The following is a 20,237-nucleotide window of genomic DNA, read 5'->3' as shown; positions in this document are numbered from 1 at the left end:
ACTTATTTCATTATTCATTGTCCATCTTCCCAACTGGAACTTAAATTCCACAGCATACTTTATTATATACATAGCTAGAATAATGCCAATAAGCACTCATATATTTTCTTGATTGAATTAGTTTATGTTTAACATTTCTTTTGTATACTTTCCTGTCTCTTCGGCCCTCTTACTGCATAGGCTTTAGTTAAAATATTTTTTGCCAGTATTACTGTATCACCTTTCTAGTTTTGCTCTGCTCTATTTTTCACAAGTATTTGAGGTTAATATTTCTTAAGCTACTCTTTATATTTTGTTGCTTCCCTTCTCAGAAGCTTTTATTGTTCTCCACTATATATTGAGTGATGAAAAGTTCAAACTCTTGACCCTGGCATACCAATGGTGTATCATTTATCTCCACTCTCAACTTGACTCATAGGTCTGTTTCTTTCTTACTGAACTGTCATTGGAAAGCCAAATTCTGTACATTCTTGTCTAACTTGGTGTGCCCTCTTCTACTATGATATGTTGGCTTTTGGGACTGTAAGGGCCAAATGTCTGTCTTAATCAAAAAAGATAGTGTTTGGAGGATACATGTTGACTAGAAAGCCATCTGCAAGCTAAGTGCCTCCAGTGAAGAACTGTCTGTCCCTTTTCATAGCATCAGACAGACGAAGTTTTCAAACTGGTTGGTTCTCTTTATATTTTAGTTAAAATTCTAGACACAAGCAAGTGTGATCAACATAATTACCATTGTCCCATTTCAGAATGCAGTCCCACTTAAGAAGGTCCATGTACTTAACCTATTCACTGATCTCCCCTGGTTAAGGGCTGGTGTTGCTTAAGTAGATGGCAGATTTAAGTAGATGAAGAGAAAATGGGCTGTTTGAATGGATAGGCACTATAACAGAGGTCTAACATACCATTTCTATTCTGCCTTCTCAAGATTTGGCACCTTGTTTCCTATCTTTAAGTATCTTTGACCACCTTAGATCTGACGCACATTCTTCCTTTACCTTCTATAAAAAGCCTTATCATTTTAACACATTTGGAATTAATTGCCTCTGTTCTTGGTTTGTTCTAGTTTTATTTTTTGAGACAGGGTCTTACTATGTAGCCCAAGTTTGCTTTGAACTTGAGATCCTTTTGCCTCCTTCCCAAATGCTTGGATCACACATGTACCTCACCATGCCCAGCTTCTCTTCATGTTGTTATAACTATATGAAATCATATACACACACACACCCTTTTACAAGTCAAAGATGAGTCATATCTTTTTGCCTTCACCATGCTTAACCTGTATAAGAAGCATGCCCTCTAAGGTTTTTATTACTATTGAGGGTGTGTGTGTGTGTGTGTGTGTGTGTGTGTGTGTGTGTGTGTGTGTGATGTGAGTACAGGCACATTTGTGCCAAAGCGTGCACAGATCACTTCCAGGAATCAATTGCATCCTTCCACAGTGGGTTTCTAGATAGAATTCAGATCACCAGGCTTGTGCAGCAAGCACCTTTGTCCACTGAGCCATCCTGCTGGCCTCCGTGAGATGTGACACATTCTGATGCACATCTTTGCACTACCTTTGTTGTTTCAGGACCTTTAGTTTCTGCCATTTTAAAATCCAGCATCAACCTGCAGAATGACCACGTCATTCAAAAGTATGGCTGTGAGAAAGTGGGCTTGACTAGATGCCTTCTGACACAAGAGGAAATGAAAACATTTCACTTTCCACTACAAGGTTTGCTTAAACTTACTTAATCTAATATCACTAACTTCATTCAAATACTTTTGTTGAAAATCATTTTTTCTGGATACTTTTGGGATAGCTTATTTATTCCATCTTGTAATGTGGAAATATTTTTAGTGTGGAATGTGGAAAAATGATGACGTTAGATTATACATAAAGGTTAGAAATATCAGTAAAATGTTAATAAGAATGTTCCTTTTGTTTCTTTTTTTTTTTTTTCTCTTTAGTATACTAGAAAGAATCAGTATTTCTTTAGCATTTTAAGACTTTTCCAAGCTGAAGCAATGCCTCAGTTGATGCATAAAGACCATAATTCAGATCCCTTCTACCCATGCTGGAGATGGCCCCTTGCTTATACTTCAGTACTCTGGAGGTGGACACAAGGGATCCCTGCAGCAAGCTGGCTAGTCAGATTAGCCCAATTGTCAGTTGTCTCAGTTCCAATGAGAAACCCAGTTTCAGTACATAAAATAGAAGGCAATCAAAGAGAACAACAGATGTCAGACTCTGGACTCCAGACACATGTACCCACAAACATGGAAACATGAACATACACAGGCACAGCGTACACTGTACATAGTAGACCAAAAACCTTCTTCAGTATGTTAAACCTTCTTCATTGTATCCCTCTTTTTAGAAAGCAAATAGGCAAACAAAACAAACTAGCCATAATAATAATGATGATAATAGTGATAATAATAATGAAATCAAATAAAAAACTCAAGAAATACATTTACACACACACACACACACACACACACACACACACACAGAAAAAAAATCCACAAAAACACAAAATCAGAAACTATAATGTATGTGCAAAAGGTCAGACAAAAATGCCCAAACCAAGCACTAAGAGACAAAACATCTACAAAATACCATTGAGTTTTTTTGTGTGGACCGTCTACTGCTGGGCATGGGGCCAACCCTTAAGTGTGGTGAATATATCCAGTGACATTCCATTGAAGAAAACTAATTTTTCCTTTGCAAGCAGATGTCACTTGAGAATAGCTTCTTAGGGGTAGGAGCCCTTTTCCACTTCCCCTGTCAGCTCTGGGACCCCATCAATTAGAACTTGTGCAGGCCCTGTGCTTGCTGTCACAGTCCTTTCATATACATACATATTTTAAGATGCTTTTACAGTAATCGGTTTCCATATGACCTCTCAAATGGCCCTTAGTATACCCCTCCCCATATTCCCTCCTTTACCCCTCTCTTCCATCTCTTTCCCTGTTTATCCTCCTGCACCAATCCGCCATTATCTCTCCATAACTATATTATTTCCCTTCTGATGGGGGAATGTCTTTCTGTGCGCTGCGAATATGTGTTGCTCTGATTGGTTGATTAATAAGCCGTTTGGCCTATGGCAAGGTAGCTTAGAGGCAGACGGGAAATTCAAAGAGAGAGACAGGAAGAAGGCGAGGGAGATACCAGCCAGCTGCCCAAGGAGCAACATGTAATGGTATGTAAGTAAAGCCACAAAACATGTGGTGATGCATAGATTAATAGTTATGGGCTAATTTAAGATATTTAACAGCTAGCTAGCAAAAGGCTTGAGCCATGGCCATGCAGTTATAATTAATATAAGCCTCTGTGTTTACTTGGGGGACGTGAGTGGGAGAGATTTGTTCCGACTGCCGGCAGGCCAGGACACAGGAAATCTTCTGGCTATACCCTTCCTTGGGAAATCCTCCCCTCCAGCTAGTCTCTTACTCCATACCTAACCTCTATGGATATACAGATTATAGCACACTTATGGAATACTTAAAAGCTAACATTCACATGTAAGAGAAAATATACTATATTTGTCTTTTGGGGTCTGGGTTATACCTCATTCATTATTTTTTTCTAGCTTTTCCATTTACCTGCATATTTCATTGTAGATGTAATTCTAAACAGTCTTATTAAATAAGAAACACAGAGCCAAATAAAGAGTTAAAAGCCCAAGAGGTCAGAGCACTAGCAAATAGCCTTTAGCTTACCAGCTGCTGCCGTCCTTCCCCTGAGAGAGAGACCTTCTCCTGTGTGACCCGTCTTTTTATTGCCTTTCTGTTCTGCCTTCTCATTGGTTCTAAACCCAACCACATGACTTCCTTGTCACTGCCTGTCTATACAGACCTCCAGGTCTCTGTGGTTGGTACTTGGATTAAAGGTGTGTGTCACCATGCTGGCTGTGTCCTTGAACACACAGAGACTTTGCCTGCCATATGATTGGATTAGGGGCATGTGCTGCCACCACCTGACTTCTGTTAAATGGCTTGCTATTAGCTCTGACCCCCAGGCAACTTTATTTATTAACATACAAATAAAATCACATTTCAGCACAAATAAAATATCACCATATTTTATAATTTACATTTTTAACAGCTGGATAATACTCCATTGTGTAAATGTACTACATTATCATTACGCAGTCAATCATTGATGGATATCTAGGCTGTTTCCAATTTCTGGCTATTGTGAATATGGCTACAATGAGCATGGATGAGCAGATACTTCTGTGATAGGATATAGAGTCCTTTGGGTATATGCCCAAGAATGGTACAGCTGATCTTAAGGTAGATCTAGTCTCAGCTTCCTAAGGAACTGCCGCTCTGATTTCCACAGTGGCTGTACAAGTTTGTACTCCCACCAGCAAGGAATGAGTGTGCCCCTTACCTAACATCCTTGCCAGCATGAGCTGTCATTTATTTTAGTAATCTTAAGCTTAATTTGCACAAGAAACAGGCACCTACCAGCTGCTCTGCCCATGGCACAGGTCTTCATTGAGTCTGTGGGAAAGTTTATACCACCCCGTAGTCAATAAAAAGGTTGATTAACATTTCTGTTAGTTTCTCAGGGTAAACGCAAGCAATAAATCTCTAAGCTAAATCTTGTGTTAATAAACTGAGGTGAAAGTAAGTACAAGGAATTAAGAATTTAAGGTTAGTGAGGTTAGCACAGGATAATGTTTATCTTATCTGTAGGCAAGGTGAAGCCAGGGCACATTTTTACCCTATCTAAGGGTTGAAAATCAACAATTACATGTGTAATTCTTTGTCCTTGAATGTCTGAAAATGTCTCAGATTAAATACTTGTGTCTGGAAACTGACACTAACCAAATACCTGCTAATAAAGATAATTGCAGGAAGGCAGACTCTGAGTTTATGTTGGTAAAAAGGAGCAAAGACCAGATTGTGGGAAGATTTTTTGACTGCATAACTGTTTTCTCACATAACTAGAAGAAGTTATCAATATACCTCAAATGCATAGGGAAAATTGTGCCCGATAAATGATCAATCACACTGCTAAAAGCTTTTGGGAGATGAATCCTAAGGTTGTAACAGATGGAAAGGCTACAACTTCACACAAGAAATTCAATGTAGGAAACAGCCAGTACATTCCAAAGGTAATAACACCAAACGCCTTCCATTTTGGTTTAACTCCTCCATCAGAATCCTTGACTCTGGTGGGTTGACCTTTTGAATACTAGTTGTCACCTGCTGTATACTCCCATGGCCTTTTGCTACCAGAAGCTCTCAATAAGTTTCTCTCCATTTAGTTGATAATGTTGCCTGTGAGCTTGGTGTAAATTGTCTTTATTGTATTGAGGTTTGTCTCTCGTGTCCCTAGTCTCCCCAGAACTTTTATCATGAAGGGATATCGGATTTTGTCAAAGGCCTTTTTCTGCATCTAATGAGATGATCATATGGATTTTTGTATTTCATTCTGATTATTTGGTAGATTATGTTTATCAATTTATATACATTGAACCATCCCTGCATCACTTGGATGAAGTGTACTTGATCATGGTAGGTGATCTTTTTGATGTGTTCTTGTATTCTGTTTGCAAGTTTATTACTGAGAAATTTTGTATCTGTATTCATAAAGATTAGTCTATTTTCTTTCTTTCTTGAGTTTTTGTGTGGTTTAGGTATCAGGGTAATTGTAAAAATTGTGTAAAAAGAGTTAGGAAATGTTCCTTCAGTTTCTGTTTTGCAGAATAATCTGGAGAATATTGGCATTAAGTCTTCTTTGAAGGTCTGGTAGAATTCTGTGCTGAATCGGTCTGGCCTTGGGCTTTTTAGTGGCTGAGAGACTTTAATTGCTGCTTCTGTTTCACTAAGGGTTATAAGTTTGTTTAAATTGCTTATCTGATCTTGACTAAACATTTATAGGTTGTATATATCAAAAAAATTCATCCTTTTATTTTTCCACTTTGGTGGAGTGCATATCTGTAAAGTATGTCCTTAGGATTCTCTGGATTTTCCTGGTATCTATTGTATGTCTCCCTTTTTGTCTCTAGTTTTATTAATTTGAATCTTCTCTGTGTGTCTTATAGTTAATTTGTCTAAGTATTTATCAATCTTACTGTTTTTTTTCCTCAAAGAAACAACTCTTCATTTCATTCATTTTTTGTATTGTTTCTGTTTTCTTGATTGTAGCCTTGAGTTTGATTATTTTTTACTGTATACTCCTCTACTTCTTTTGGGCATTATTCTTTTTGTTTTAGGACTTTCAGGTGTGCTGCTAAGTTGCTAATATGAGATCTTCTCCAAACATTTTATGTAGGTACTCAGTGCTCTATGAATTTGCCTCTTAGAACTGCCTTCTTTGTTCTGTACATTTAGTGTTTTGATTATTATGTATTGTGGGGAAATTTTTTTCTGGTCCTATCTATTTGGTATTTTATATGCTTCTTTTACCTTGATAGGCATGTCTTTCTTTAGGTTGGGGAAATTTTCTTCTATAATTTTGTTAAGAATATTTTCCATCTCTTTGGTCTGAGTTTCTTCTTCCTTTATTTCTTTTATTTGTAGCTTTGGTCTTTTCATGGTGTCCCAGATTTCCTATATGTTTTAGGCCTATCTATCTATCTATCTATCTATCTATCTATCTATCTATCTATTCTTTCATTCATTTATTTGATTTAACATTTTCTTTGACTAAAGTATTCTACCCTGTTTTCAACACCTGAGTTTCTTTTTTCCATATCTTGTAATCTGTTGGTGAGCCTTATTTATGAGGTTTTTGTTTGACTTTCTAAATTTTTCATTTCCAGTTTTATTTCAGTTTAGGTTTTCTTTAGTGATTCAGTTTCTTTGTTAGATTCTACTTCCATGTTGTAAATAGTTTCCATTACTTAATTCCACTATTTGTGTTTTCACAGACTTCACTAGAGAATTTATTCCTATACTCTATGGTCTTTGAACATACTCACACTTTCTGCTTTAAAGCCTTTATGCTTTAGTCATATTGCATTTCTTAGGACCTACTATAGAGTTCCTGGGTTCTAGTGGAGGCATATTATCTTGACTATTAATTATTAGGTCTTTGTGGTGCTATTTAGGCATCTGAAGTTAGAATGATTGAGGTGATGCTAGGTGTTGATGTTTTTGTTGGGTGATTTTTTTCCATCCTTGGTTTCTGTTACCCTCTCTGAATCTTAGGTAAGTCTGTCTGCTGCCTAAAAGAGTGTGCTTCTGAAGATCAGTGTGTCGAAGAGGGAAATAGAAATAGAGAAAGAGGGGAAGACAGATACTAGGAATGGCAGGGGCTTTTGAAACTGCAAGGCCTGCCCCCTATGACACACTTCCTCCAATGAGGCCACACCCCTAAGCTTTCAAAAATAGTTCCAGCAACTGAGGACTAAGCATTCAAATATAAGCTTGTGGCAGCCATTCTCATTCAAACCATATACCCTGAGACAGCCACCAACCAATTTTCTTTTTATATAGATTTTATAGATTTACTTATTCTGGGTATTTTATATAAATGGAGTAGTGCAATGTGTGTGTGTGTGTGTGTGTGTGTGTGTGTGTGTGTGTGTGTGTGTGTTTAAACTGGTTTCTTTCACTTTACGTGTATTCAAGTTTGATCTGTGCTGTACTCTGTATTGGTACTTCATTTCACTTCAGTTCCTGATGATAACCCAAGCATAATCATGTTGTAAATGCATTTATTCATCATGTGGAAGATATTTGAATTGTTCCTGTGTTTGGATTTTATGAATAGTGCTGCTCTGAACATTTAAGTACAGGACTTTCGTGTGGTTGTGTAATTGTTGGACCACATGGTAGCTTTCTGACTTAAGTTTTGATGAATTATAAAACTATTTGCCAAAACAGCTGCTATGCCATTGCACATTCTTCTTAGTAACGTGTGAGTGCTCTGAGTTCCACGCATCCTTACCAATACTTAGTATTATCTGCCTTTTCATATTGAGGCTGTGAAGTGCTGCCTTGTGAGCCTCATCTGCAGTGCCCTGACAGCTGATGATTTTGAGCATCTTTTCATATATCTTTGGCAAATTATCTTTTGGGGACCTTCGTCCAACTTTAAATTGGACTCTGTTTTTATTACTGAATTTCTGGAATTCTTTATTTATTTTGGATGTAAAAATTTACTTTTAAGTTAAAAGAATAAGCCATCTGTGAAATGGAGTTAAAATTTAGTTCATATATCATAGGGTTGCCATAGGATTAAATCAGTTAATGTGGGCTGAAGAGGTGGCTCAGTGAGTAAGAGCACTGACTTGTCTTATGTGGAGACAGAGTCAAAATTGGAGGTCTCCATCAAATCGCTCCCCTCAGAGCTCAGGGAATCCCACAGGAGAAGAAGCAGAAAGATTCTAAGAGTCAGAGGGAATAGAGTCTACCAGAAGAACAATGCCTTCTATTGAATCAACTAAGCAAGGCAAATATGAGCTCACAGAGATGGAAGCAGCAAACACAGGGCCTATACCAGATCCTCAGCATATATGTATGTACATATTATATATATAATAATTATGTATATAGTAGCTATTAGCTTAGTATTTTTATGATACTCCTGACTGCAAGAATGAGTGGGTCTCTGATTCTTGGGCCTGCCTTTTGGACTCTTAATCTTCCTTTTGGGTTGTTGTGTCCAACTTTAATATGATAGCTTTTCCTTCATCAAACTATATTTTATGTTGTCATATTTGGTTGTTATCTCTTAGAAATCTGTTCTTTTCTAATGAGAGACAGAAAGTGAGTGGATCTGGAGGGGATGTGGAGAGGAACTTGGAGGAGTAGAGGGAGGGGAAATTATAATCAGGATATATTGTATGAGAAAATAATCTATTTTCAATAAAAAAATTTTTAAATGAACATTACTAGTGGCTACACAATTGAAAAAAATGTCTCTCCCTCTCCTAGCAAATATTAATTGCCTGTAGATCTTCATGGAGGATACATTTTAATACTTTTAATTTCAATCAGTTGGAAATTTCTGGTTATTAGGAGGCAAAAAAACTATTCCAAAGGTTTCGTAGTCTTTAATTCTTGTCAAATAAAATCTGCATACTACTTTAGCTGCTTCAGTAACTGTGTGAAGGTAGAAATCTTTAATGATTCAAATGTTTTGGATCCCTGAGCTGTGTGTGCCTGGTTGTTATCTTAGTGTGTATAATGGAACGAGTTCCCTGAACCTGCATTGAACCTCTAGAGGGAATTTTCAGGTTATGATTCCAAGAAGTTGAAGAACATTTCTAGATAGTGACTTCAGGGAAATCTCAGGGATAGAGTTGGGTTTAAGTGCACACACTGAAAGTTACTCAGACTTTCTGCCTGTTACATACTCTTTTTAGATGTCCATTATGGTGAATAAATCTCTTTCCTATTTTCACTTGCTTAATTTAGAAAAGAAAAATGCCACATGGAGTCATTTGCATATGTTATTCCTTCTCTCCTAGTACCTACATGGGAAGTATCCAGTAACTTTGGGTTTAATTCTTTCTCATAAGAAGAAAGAATGTTTGCTTGGTAACCAGGAAGTCTAGGCCCCAGGCCCCCTAAAACAGCATCTACAATATTCATTCAGAATTAACAATGGATGGAGAAAAACTTAACCAGAGAGGTTGCTTCTTGTTTAGTCTTCATAATTCAAGTAACACAGAGAAAGTTCCCAGTAAATATGTTATTTGAGTTTCCCTGGATTACACAGCTCAGGGATCCAAAACATTTGAATCATTAAAGATTTCTACCTTCACACAGTTACTGAAGCAGCTAAAGTAGTATGCAGATTTTATTTGACAAGAATTAAAGACTATGAAACCTTTGGGATAGTTTTTATGTTTTTTTATATTCAATAAATAGCTCCAGTAAGCCAGGTGTGTTGGTACATGCCTTTAATCCCAGCACTCAGGATGCAGAAGCAGACAGAATTCTGTGAGTTCGAGGCTAGCCTGGTCTACAAAGTGAGTTCTAGGACAGCCAGGGCTGTTACACAGAGAAACTCTGTCTCTAAAACCAAAAATTAAAAAAAAAAAAAAAAGTAGCTCCAGTAAGTATTTACTTCCTTTTCTTCCTAGGTTCTCCTGACTGTGAAAACTTTATCCTTACCAAGTGTAATGGTTCCATAACAGATAGTAGTCCCCTCTTTGGACTTGACTCTGAAATGGTAAGTAATGCTTTGATTTTTTTTTTGGAGCATGTTGCAAACTATAGTGTAAGATGATTTCTTGAGTTCAATGATCCAGTGAACCCACGCCTTTTTTAGTTTAAATAGCTGAAAGTAGGCCCCTTGGGAGAATACTTGGATCTATATTCCAAATGAAAAATTGTCTTAAGTTTTCTTTTTTGTTGTTGTTTTTTTTTTGTTTTGTTTTGTTGGGTTTTTTTTGTTTGTTTTTTTTTTGAGACAGGCTTTCTCTGTGTAGTTTTGGTGCCTGTCCTGGATCTCACTCTGTAGATCACACTGGCCTTGAATTCACAGAGATCAGCCTGGCTCTGCCTCCCGAGTGCTGGGATTAAAGGAGTGCGCCACCGCTGCCCGACTAGTCTTAAGTTTTCTAAGTAGTTTCTAACACATTATCAGAAAATATTGGTTTTTTGAACAGATATTCTATTCTGTGGCTGCCATGAAGATTTTGCCTTAATTACTATGTGTAGCTGGAGTTTTCTCCAGTCCTGCCTGGCCCTCGGTCAGGAAAAATCTCTCTCACCCGCCAGTCCCGCAGCCACTTAGACCCAACCAAGTAAGCACACAGAGACTTATATTACTTACAAACTGTATGGCCATGGCAGGCTTCTTGTTATCTAATTCTTATATCTTAAATTAACCCATTTCTACTAATCTATAAGTTGCCACATGGCTTGTGGCTTACCGGTATCTTTACATGTTACTTGTCATGGCGGCGGCTGGCAGCATCTCTCTAACTCAGCCTTCCTGTTCCCAGAATTCTCTTCTCTCCTTGTCCCGCCTATACTTCCTGCCTGGCTACTGGCCCATCAGTATTTTATTTATTAACCAATCAGAGCAACACATTTAACATACAGAACATCCCACAGCAATTATGGGCTTAGGTTTTGCACATTGAAGATTAGAAACAGGATTTCCCTGCTAATTTAGTAATTCTTCCAAAGACAAGTATATCCTTTTTCTGTAGTACTGTCAAATAGTTTTGATTCTTGTTAATTTGTATACTAGTCTTGTCTGTTAATGACTGTCACTTTGAGTCCCCTAACCCCTTTCTGCCTTAGTTTTTTCCTCCTATAAAGTGGGTAATAATTAAGGCTATGCTATAAATTTAGAATGTGCTTAGTAAAAGTGGTGGTTCTTAGCCATAATGCTGGGTAATACATATTCTATCGATGATAGGTGCAATTATGATTGATACTATTATCTTCGTTTAAAAAATAAGTAAAACAAGATCTCCCTATATAGCTCAAGTTGACTTTGAACTTTTGATCTTGCTTTAGCTTCCCTAGCCATTTATCTTCCTCAAAAAAAACATTTTCCAGAGCAATTGTATTGCATTGCTTCCATTAAACATAATGTTCAGCAAATATCCCAGCTTCAGTTTCATTCATCCTGGACCTGTTAGTAAGCAAGCATCTTTGCAGTTGCTGGCAGGAATCTTGGTAGCTGAGGGTAGGTGGTAGCTGATACAGTGTACATAATAAGAGGAAGCAATGGCCTCTGCAGTTCAGCAGTATTTTGTGTTTTAGTGCCTTACATCCAAGGGGGGAGAACTAACACGCATCTCACTGGTTGCTGAAGGAGGCCATTGTATTATGGATGAACTGGTTAAACCTGACTTCAAGATTCTGGACTGCCTTACTAGGTATTTTGTTTTGTTTTTCAAGACAGGGTTTCTCTGTGTAGCAGCCCTGGCTATCCGGGAACTTGCTCTATAGACCAGGCTGGCCTTGAACTCACAGAGATCCACTTGCCTCTGCCTCCCAAGTACTGGGATTAAAGGCATGTGCCACTACCGCCTGGCACTAGGTATTCTTTTACCTCACCCAATTCTGGTTCTTCCTATAACCATTCCAGAATGGAATATGACTTAACAGGAATGGCCCACAACTTCGGCTTCCTGGGTTTTATCTATTTATTTTCTCATAAAAGGTTAAGTCAACACCTACATATATCTTAATGCTGAAATTACATTATGTCAATGTATTATACTTTTACCCTGTTCTTTTAATCCTATTGTGATAAGTCAGCAGAATATTATCTGCCTTATCTTAGAGTCTTACAGTTATACTTGTTTTCTAGCAACTGCCACATAGTTGGAGAAGAGATTTTGTGTTCTGGCCAGACCTTGCTTAAGTATCTGTAAACAATTAATTGGCAGTCAAATGATCCTAATGCTTATCTATCTTGACTCCCCAGCAAATGTTTTCCATAACAGAAAATCTGAAACCCTAAATTTAGTCTGTATCCCACCCCCCTTCTTAAGACAGAGTCTCACTATGTAGACTGGTATTCTAGTTAGGGTTTCTGTTGCTGTGAAGAAACACCATGACCACAGCAACTCTTATAAAGGAAAACATTTAATTGGGGTGGCTTGCTTAACTTTAGAGGTTTAGTCCATTATCGTCATAGTGGGAAGCAAGGCAGCATGCAGGCAGACATAGTAGTGCTGGAGCTGAGATTCCTTACATCTTCATCCAAAGGCAGCAGGAAGTGAATTGTCTCACTGGGCGTGGCTTGAGCATATATGAGACCTCAAAACCTGCCTCTAAAGTGACAAACTTCCTCCAACAACAAGACCACACTTCTCATTAGTGCCACTCCATTTGGGGGCCGTTCTCTTTCAAACCACACCTGGCTTGGCGTTTGCTACATAGACCAGGCTAGCCTTGAACACAGAGATCTAGTAGCCTCTGCCTCCCAAGTGCTGGGGTTAAAGTCATGTACCGCCACACATGACCAATTTTAGTCTTTTAATTTTTATTTTTGCCAAGATCAGCATAAAACTTCAGAAGTACATGGTGACTGGGCAAAGAAAGAACCAGTGTAACATTACTTTCATTGGCTGAAGTTGTACCCATGCATTCATGTTTACTTAGGCGTAGAGAGACCATGTTAATGATATAGGCTGTTCTATTAGCAGACCTGATAATTAGATAGTATTTCTAGAAAATAGTCATATGCAGCAAAAAGGTAGGTGAAAGCATGTTTGTCATAGTATTGTAAAAAGATGAGAATATAAATGTCTTTTTAAAAGACATTGCAAATGTCAAATTAGAGGATAAGTTTTTAAACAACTGCAAAATAGAATCTCTTACCATTTAAAAGGATATACTAAAATTCATTTATTGACGTTCGAATGTAATCACAAAACAGCACATATGAAATATATCTATAAATATATATATACCAAAAAAGTGGAAGGATGTTTACTAAAATGGAAAAAATTATAATTCTTGGATAATTAAGTTATGGCTTTTTTTTTTATTATTGTTGTTGTTTATTTTAATTCTAGCATTTCTCCCTTCCCTTTGCTCCCTCTCTGCTCTCCTTCTCAAATTCTTGGCCTATTTTTTGCATCAGTTGTTACTCCATATATGTATTGGTATATACCTATAAATTCTCAAATACAACCTGTTGAGTCCATATAATGTTATCTGTAAGTATTTTTTCAGGGTTGTCTGTTTGGGCACTAGACAACCCATTCATAAGCTCTTCCCTGGAAAGGGCCATCTCTTCCACTCTTATAGGTGTAGTTTTTCTGTGTCCCTGCAGTCATTCCCAGATAACCACAAGAGACTTAGTATTAATTATAAATGCTTGGCCTATAGCTTAAGCTCATCTCCAGCCAGCTCTTACAACTTAAATTAACCCATTTTTATTAATCCACATTCTGCCACGTGGCGTTGCCTCACTTTCGTCTTGCTCCTCCTATTTCCTCTCTGTGTCTGGCTGATGACTCCTCTGACTCTGCCCTTCATTCCAGTGTTCTCTCTGCAAAATCCTGCCTAGGCCAATCAGCTTTTTATTAACAATGAGAGCAATACATATTTACAGTGTATAAAGATTGTTCCACAGCACACTCCCAGCTTTCCTCATTTGCCTTTTGTGTAGGGTTAAGGCCTCATGGTCTTTTCCCCGTGCAATTTGGCATGTTCATGGGTACCTTCTTGTTAAACTCACATTCGGGCAGTCATGTTGGTGAGACTTTATGGGTGTAGCTTCTGACATTACCCAGAGGCACATCTCACAGCAAAATCCCTGATCAGCTCTTACAGTCTTTCTACCCTCCTCTTCCACAATGTCCCCTGAGCTTAGATATGTGAGTGCTCAATAGATGTATCCATTGGGACTGGGCTCCACAACTCTGTGTTTTGATTGGTTGTGATTTTTTGTAGTGGTCTCTGTCTCTTATAAAGAGAAGTTTCCTTGATTAGAGGTGAAGACTATACTTATCTGTGGGTATAAGGACAAATATTTATAGATTGTTGTTAGAGATTATGCTGGTTTAGTAAATTAGTGGTTGTAGATTCTCCTCCAACAACCATGACATCACTAGCATCGTTTAGTTAGCTAGGTTTCCAGTACCAGGCATGGTATCTCTCTTGTTGAGTGGGTCTTAAGTCAATTAGAGAACAGTTGATTACCGCCAAAGTCTGTGTGGCACGACTACAACCATAGGGTTATTCTACCATGCTCCTTGTTGATGTGGTTCACATGCATCGTAGCTTGGTAGGACGGTTGGTTGCCTATCTCCCTTGGCAGCTTGCATGCACCTTCTGGTACCATGAAAGCTACTCCTCAGGGATGGGGATTCAGGTCAGTTCCAGCTCAGGGGCTTCTGGGCCCTGTTTCTGAAATACATGGTTTCTTCAGCCATAGGGACTTACCTCCTGTCTCAAGGGCAGCAACAATAGGCTGTATGTTATTGGAGTCTCTTAGACAGCTTTGGCTAACAACTTAAAAAAGGGCTTCTCATTTCTTGCATTGGGGTTTTTGTTAGGTGGTCTTTGGCCCTTGGAGAGAGCACCTTCAGCCCAAATGAGAAAAGTTATATTTATACACTGAATTATGTGCATCATAGGTTTGTTTGTTTGTTTTTTAGGTAAATAATTAATAAGATGGTTCCTTGTGGCCTTTTCAGCTGTCCATATTGTTATTTTTCCTCCCTTCCCCTCACTAAGGAGGTCTCCCCTTTCCCATTTCCTTAATCACATCATTTGTATCTACCATTCCCCTTTACCCTCTTTCCATCCTCTTCTGTATTTACCTCCTCCACCTCTAAGGAGCCCCCATGCCTTTTATTACCCAATCAGATTCCCTGTACCCTGCTATTCCCCTTTGCTCCCCAACCTCCCTGTGCTGGCAGTAGTCCCGTTTTACTCTCCTGGTTTCTGTAATTAGTACAAGGCTATGTACTCACATCTGAAGACTTGGAGCTAGGAGCTTCCAATAAGAGAGAGTGTGCAATGTTTGTCTTTCTGAGTCTAGGTACCTCACTCAATATGATCTTTTCTAGGTCCATCCATTTATCTGCAGAGTTCATGATTTTGTTTTTCTTTACAGCAGAATAGTATTCCATAGTGTATGTGCACCATATTTTCATTACCCATTTGTAAGTAGTAGGGCATGTATATTGTTTCCATTTTCTAGCTATTGTGAATACAGCAGCAGTGAACATGGCTGAGCAAATATCTGTGGAATAGGATGTCAGGTCCTTTGGGTATATTCCAAGGAGTAGTATAGCTAGGTCATGTAGTAGATTTATTTTTAGCTTTTTGAGAATTCTCCACACTGGTTTCCACATGGCTGTAGCAGTTTATAATCCTATCAGCAGTGAATGAGGGCTCCCTTTCCCCACATCTCCTCCAGTATTTGTTGTCCATTGTTGATATTTGCTTTTCTGAGTGGGGTAAGATGAAATCTCAAACTTACTTGGATTTTATTTTCTTAATTGCTAGGGCAGATGAACATTTTTAAGATGTTCTTTTGAGAACTCTCTATTCAGGTCCTAGGCCCATTTTTTTAAAATGGGTTCTAGTTTTGTTGTTGTTGTTTTGTTTTGTTTTTTCAGTCTTTATTTTTTGATTTCTTTGTATATTCTGGATATTAAACCTTTGCCAGATATATAGCTGGCAAAAACTCTCTCTTATTCTATGGGCTTCCTCTTGACCCAGTTGATTGTTTCTTTGACTCTGCGAAGCTTTTTAGTTTTATGAAGTCCTGATTGTCCGTTGTTGACCTTAATTCTTGGGTAAATGGAGCCCTATTCAGGAAGTCCTTTCCTACATCTACATCATGTATAGCACTGCCCATGTTTTCCTCTAGAAGTTTATGGTTGATTTTTTTTTAACTTCTCTGCTTATTTGGATCTTCAGCTTTTTCTATAATAGATGTATATTAAATATAATTTATCAAAGTGTTTCCTTGGAAAAAAGCTGATATTTTAGTCTGTCTATTTCTCTTTAAAGTTTTTCAGAAATCACAAAGAAGATTCTTAACCCAGTGACAACCAAATTCAAAGATGTACAGAAGCTGTTAAGAGAACTGCGTCCTCCTGATGCTGTGTTAGTGGGCCATTCCCTAGACTTGAATCTCAGAGTATTGAAAGTGTGTATCTGCTTTAAGATTTTATTCTCTAATAAAAAAAGCATGTTCCATTTATCTAAGATGTAAAGACTTGACTTCTTGACTCCCAACCCTCTTCCCTGTTTTTTTCCTTTAGCATAAGATGCTATTTATTCATTCTCTTTCCTCTCCAGGTAACACATCCATATGTTATTGATACCTCATTGCTTTATATCAGGAAGCAGGGCAGAAGGTTTAAGCTAAGATTCTTAGCCAAAGTTATTTTGGGGTAGGTTTATACATGTTATAATGCTGTCCTAATACATTGTACATAAATTAATATGCATTATCCAGTTCAGTCTTGGTTGTCTTCTTAATTTATAAACATTACTCTCTCCAGTTCTTATGAAATGAAGAAATTAAGGGAATACAGTTGGACTTGACAGGGTAGGCATATAATCTCAGCTATTTTGAAGGCAGAGGTAGGAGATTCTCAAGCTTAAGGATTTCCTGGTCTCTAAAGTGAGTTTAAGGGTATTTTGAGCAACTTAATGAGACCCTGACTAAATATGAAAAGTTTAAAAACAAATGTGTTTGGGTGGCAAGATGACTCAATAGGTAAAGACATTTGTTGCCAAGCCTTATGACCTGTGTTCCATCCCTGGAAGAACTGACTCCCATAAGTTGTCCTCTGCCCATCCCCCAACCAAACACACACACATAGTACACACCTACACACATAAACAAACAAATGTAATTTTAAAAAATTTTGAAGGGCTGGAGAGATGATGGCTCAGTGGTTAAGAGCACCGACTGCTCTTCCAGAGGTCCTGAGTTCAATTCCCAGCAACCACATGGTGGCTCACAACCACCTGTAATGAGATCTGGTGCCCTCTTATGGCCTGCAGGGACACATGCAGGCAGAATACTGTATACATAGTAAATAAATAAATCTTTAAAAAAAAATTTTTTTGGAAGGGGCCGGGCGGTGGTGGCACACACGCCTTTAATCCCAGCACTCGGGAGGCAGAGGCAGGGGATCTTTGTGAGTTCAAGACCAGCCTGGTCTACAGAGCAAGATCCAGGAAAGACCCAAAACTACACAGAGAAACCCTGTCTCAAAAAACAAATATATATATATATATATATATATATATATATATTTTTTTTTTTTTTTTTTTTTTTTGGTTTTTTGAGACAGGGTTTCTCTGTGTAGCTTTGCGCCTCTCCTGTAACTCACTTGGTAGCCCAGGCTGGCCTCGAACTCACAGAGATCCGCCTGGCTCTGCCTCCCGAGTGCTGGGATTAAAGGCGTGCGCCTTTTTTTGAAGAAAGTTGGTGATAGAACATTTCCATATCATTTATAAGGTCGAGGTTCAGTCCCTAGTACCCTGGAATTTCAAAATGTAGCATACTTATATTGAATATATCTTGTAGTTTTGAAGCATATAAGTGCATGTTCATTATAACATGGCTCAAAATGAAAAGAAAAATTGTAGAGGACTGATTAAATTACAGTTATTTGTGTTATTATTCAAAGGAATGTGATGGATCTGTATATGCTAATGTGGAAAACCCTAAGATATTATTTAGAATGAAATAGAGTTGCTGACAAGGATCTTTATATAGACATTGATATAATAGATTAGGTCTAGTAGGTATATTGACATAAATATATGCATATTTAAGTTTTTCATACACAACCAAGAAGATATTTAAATTATAAATACTTGCATATGAATCAAAATCTTCTGGAAGGAAACTGTTTATACATCTAAGAGTGGGCTAGAGACTTCATTGGCTAATCTTTAATTACTGTGGTGTACTTCCTGTGGTCAAAGCCATTCCAAGTTGTTCTGGATGTGCAGCACCTCTTTTGAGGCCTGAGAGTTGAGCGGAGAAAAGGGATCTTGATAGTTGTGATATAAATCTGATTATTACAATGGTGGAACTTTATATACTGTGATTAAAAGAAATAATCATTAAAAATATTCTCAGATACATACATTTCATCTTCATTTCTAGGAAGGACATACAGTGCCCAGACAAGCTTGATCATGATACCATAGAAGATGCTAGAAAAACTCTTGAATTAGCTCGGTATTTTCTTAAGTATGGGCCAAAGAAAGTTAGTATCTTTGGCCAGTACTTTTGGCTTTCTTAATATTATAGGATTGGATCAGACATCCATTGTAGCTAAATGTTTTCCTGTGTCCCACCTGATCCGCAGCTGCTCAGACCCAAGTAAATACACAGAGGCTTATATTCATTAAAACGGCTCAGCCATTAGCTCAGGCTTACTACTGACTAGCTCTTATACTTACACTCAGCCCATTCCTGTTAATCTATATGTCTCCATGTGTTCTGTGGCTTTACCTGTTTGCCATTACATGCTGTTCCCTAGACGGTGGACTGGCATCTCCTAACTCAGCCTTCCTCTTCCCAGAATTCTCCTTGTCTGCTTATCCTGCCTATACTTCCTGCCTGGCTACTGGCCAATCAGCATTTTGTTTATCAACCAATCAGAGCAATACATTCACATCATACAGAACATCCCACAGCAATCCATAGATCATTATTTCTGTTCTTACCTTTCTTTACAAAACTAGCAATGTGATTAACGTTAGAATTAAGACCTGTATCACTAACATAATATACTAAGTATATACAGCCGCTGAAGTTGGGCTTATCTATTTTTAAGTGTAAGCTATTCAGTATCTAGTTATATCAACTGGCAGTTGCTCTGAATAACTTGTTTCTAAATCTGTAAAATGGAAATATGTAGTTTGCTGGAATAGTATTGAGGGCAGATAACTATAGATAAAGCTCTTAACACAGTGCATTGAATATACTGAGCACCACACAGGTGATGATGATCATTGAACTGATACTGTTTATGGTAATTATTGTACTTTCTTGGAGTAGGTGCACATTCCATTGTTTAAGCAGCAGTTCAGTGGTTATAGATTCAAAAAGGACAGTTTCTGAAAGACTTTGTAAAATTATTTTTGTTGGTGGTTTCCTTGAAGCACTGTCTTGCTATAAACCCGGCTGGCCTGTCATTTACTGTGTAGATACAGCCCAGACTGGCTTCAAATCTATAGTGATCTTACTACCTTTTCCTCCCAACTGCTAGGATAAAAGGACCTGAAGGGACAAAAATGTGGGGGACAAAATTTTGGTTGAAGGTAAACTGAAAAAAGAAAGGTAAAGATACGTAATCAGATAATAATAGTACAGCCCCATAGCCGGGTGGTGGTGGCACACACCTTTAATCCCAGCACCCAGGAGGTAGAGGCAGGCAGATCTCTGTGAGTTTGAGGCCAGCCTGGTCTACAGAGCAAGTTCCAGGATAGGCTCCAAAAGCTACACAGAGAATCCCTGTCTCAAAAAACAAAATAATAATAATAATAATAATAATAATACAGCCCCATCTCTTTGGAGGCTGAGCCAGACAGACCCCGCAGACCAGCTGTACTCTTTAGGAAAGGAAAATGAAAAGGAAAGAGTAAAGGGGGAAAATAAGCAGTGTAAGAGAAAACTAAGCAGGGCCCAGCTGTCATGCGAAGTTGATACTGAGCATTAAATAAGGGTGGAATCACCATGAGGGGAGAGAGTTGGATGGGGATATAGAATATGAGAACTCTGATGGCTGGGGTTCAGTTTTGAGTCTCTCACATTTCTTGGCTCTCAGAACCTCATGGTGCCTCTGGTAGTTCCATCATGAAAAGAGGTCCCGTTC

General features: G+C 38.1%; 1 protein-coding gene across 1 annotated transcript in view; it reads left to right on the top strand.

Moving 5' to 3' along the window:
* Rexo5 (RNA exonuclease 5) overlaps window positions 1-20,237 on the top strand; it is a 49,014-nt gene that overhangs the window by 10,244 nt on the left and 18,533 nt on the right. Inside the window, 5 exon segments of the mRNA XM_059267987.1 lie at window position 1,082; window positions 1,571-1,714; window positions 10,038-10,126; window positions 11,677-11,792; window positions 16,399-16,537. Coding sequence (XP_059123970.1) covers window position 1,082; window positions 1,571-1,714; window positions 10,038-10,126; window positions 11,677-11,792; window positions 16,399-16,537 — 489 coding nt within the window.

The sequence above is a fragment of the Peromyscus eremicus genome, chromosome 1 (genome assembly GCF_949786415.1).
Source record: "Peromyscus eremicus chromosome 1, PerEre_H2_v1, whole genome shotgun sequence".
Classification (NCBI taxonomy): Eukaryota; Metazoa; Chordata; class Mammalia; order Rodentia; family Cricetidae; genus Peromyscus; species Peromyscus eremicus.
The sequence above is the reverse complement of the archived record's forward strand: the minus strand, read 5'-3'. Positions and strand labels throughout refer to the sequence as shown.